This window comes from Pygoscelis adeliae, unplaced genomic scaffold, assembly GCF_000699105.1.
Source record: "Pygoscelis adeliae isolate BGI_AS28 unplaced genomic scaffold, ASM69910v1 Scaffold145, whole genome shotgun sequence".
Taxonomy (NCBI): Eukaryota; Metazoa; Chordata; class Aves; order Sphenisciformes; family Spheniscidae; genus Pygoscelis; species Pygoscelis adeliae.
In genome coordinates, this window is record NW_008824866.1 from 775893 (window position 1) to 778402 (window position 2510).

Consider the following 2510-nt stretch of genomic DNA (forward strand, 5'->3'; position numbering starts at 1 on the left):
ATTTTGGTGGGGCCAAAGCCTTTTCTTCCTTCTAGTGTTGCTTTCATCTGACTTGGACTGGCCTTTTGCCTTTATAAAGGACATTTTATGCACCACAGACACCCAGGAGAGGCCTTCACGGCCACAGAAGGGAGATTCGGCGGGTGAGAGACAATAGTGCCCATTTCTGCATGTATTCCCCCCCCACAGATCCTTATTCCACCCAGATTTAGGGACAGAATTTGGGGTCCGATGACCAAAGTGCCTCTCAGAAAGTTCTCTAGCAAATGCAGTTTTTTTTTAAAAACACATCACTGGAAAGAACTAGTTTTATAAACTCCCCAGGAAAGTATTGCATTCTCTCCTAATGTGAGCAGAGGTTGCAAGGGTACCCTTGAAAACAGCTCCCTCTTCCGGAGCCATGCACGGCTCCCACATTTTGCAAGATAACATAAAACATGGCAGAGTTGAAAGGAATCGCACCGAGGACTTCACGAGGCCCGCTGAGCTTTATATTCTCTTGCCAGTAATTTCAACAAGCAAGAGAAGACGAATGTTTCACCTGACCACAACCAACCAGGTAAAAGTTTGAAGAATTAAAAGCAAAGTCACAATTTGACGGTAGGAATTACAGCAATGCGCCCGAGTGCTGGGGCACGGAGAGGAAGAGGAACAAGAAAAGAATGAGACGTAGAATGGAGTTTACTTTTCAGCTGCCAAACAAAATAAAAGTCTGAAGTACACTTCAAAACTGATTTAATTATACTCTGTAAAGGGCTGAAAATTATTTTGTTTCAGTAAGTGAAATTGGACTATAGAGACACATCAAAATGTAACATTTTTATATTATTATTTATATAGTACGTATATTATTTATATGTGCTTAATCTAGAAACGATTCCCAGAGGACTTTACAATTAGAGATGGACCAATGCCTGAGTTTTACCTGGGATGTTTAAGCTCCACTTAAGTTTGGTGATATTTTTTCTAACATACCTTTATCTCATCTTTATCTCCGTGTTAGCAGCTTAGATCTTAATCTAGGTGCTTAAACTGATCTGTCAAAACCTAAGGTTGTTACCCAGTGTCTACACAGAAAAAATGGTTGGGATGATTTTGACAAAAGGCTGCTTGTCACTGAGAAGGTTATTCTGTTATAAATATTTTGGTGAGGTGTGTGATCATATACCACAAAAAAGTTAGCGTGGAGGTAGCCATACCAGTAGAAAGGCATGACAGTATATTGCTATAAATTATTTCCCTTATTTGAAATAAGCTCTATTAATATAAGCATACTAGAATAACTGAATACAACATGTTTTGGCTTGGCTTTTTAGTTTGTTGCTACATATCCCATATTGGCAAAGGCATCAAACTGCCTAAAGCCAACAAGCACAATGCTCTCCCATGCTAGTGCTAACCCAGGCAAGCCTAGAAAAGCTTTTACGCCAGCTTTGTAATTTCATAAGAAATTGTATACGCTGGGGTGCCTTTCTGGTGCGGTGCGTCCTAAGAGCATGAAGTCATACCAGCAGAAGACTTGCTGTCCTACGTATGGGTGGACCCCCGGGCCTTCTCCTGGGGGGTTGTCACAGGGGAACCCCCCAAACTCACACCCCGAACACCCACATTGCTCATCCCTGCAACGCCCAGGCAGGCGCCAGCTGAACTGGTGCTTGCTGCTCCTCCCTGCACCAACCCTGGGTGTCTGTCCCAGGCCGGACACCACCGTGGGATCGACCATAACTGGTCTTAGCCTGAAACGGAGAACCTGATGTCATAGCCACGTCCATAGCTAGCGCGTGTGTGCTCAGCAAGCTAATTTTCAAGCTGATGGTTTCCAGAGCCCACGGGGGGCAGGAGGAAGTTTTCCTGCACCGTGACTCCAGCACAGATGGAGTTGCTCCAGGACTGAGTTGCTCTCGCATGGGCCAAGGCCACCGCACAGCCAGGTGGGAGAGAAGTGCCATTGCCCCCAGCAAACCCGGGAGCTTGACGAAGGGCGCCCAAAGCTGAGCCCGCTAACACAGGCAGTCTCAGGCCCAGAGCTATTCCCCAGCTCAGTGGCACGCTTAATGCTTGAAATCCAGCTGTTTGCTCAGTCCGGGGCTGTGTCTCATGGGGACAGTTTATTTACGACCGCAGGGCAGAATTAGGGACAGGCGGGCACCGCCGGGCCTGGCGAATCGGAGGCACTGCTGCTTTATAGGAAGCCAGCACGCTCAGCAATCACAGCAGGGAAACGTGGGGTCAGACCAGCACCTGTGTCTACTGCTCCAGTGGCTTGTGATGCCGAAGAGATTTATCTTCTGCATCCCGTAGTTTTCCACATCAGCCCTGGGGGAGAAGTGACAGCCCCCACAGGGGACGGCAGGCTCAGGCCCCCTGGGACTCTCCCTACAAGGGGCTTCCTCGATCAGCGCCTGCAGCCTCCCGCAGCGCTGCGACGGCAAAACGAGCATTTAAAATCGCTCCGCGAAACACGGGAGACTGTGCGGCTGGGGAGGGGGAGGGCGAAGGGAGACGGGCGG

The 2510-nt window shown here is 48.3% G+C and overlaps 1 protein-coding gene across 1 annotated transcript in view; it reads left to right on the top strand.

Moving 5' to 3' along the window:
- The first annotated feature begins 400 nt into the window (after window positions 1-400).
- RPL30 (ribosomal protein L30) overlaps window positions 401-2510 on the top strand; it is a 6334-nt gene continuing 4224 nt past the window's right edge. The window contains exon 1 of the mRNA XM_009324440.1: window positions 401-559. Within this exon, the coding sequence (XP_009322715.1) occupies window positions 401-559 (159 nt within the window). The remainder of the gene's footprint in view (window positions 560-2510) is intronic.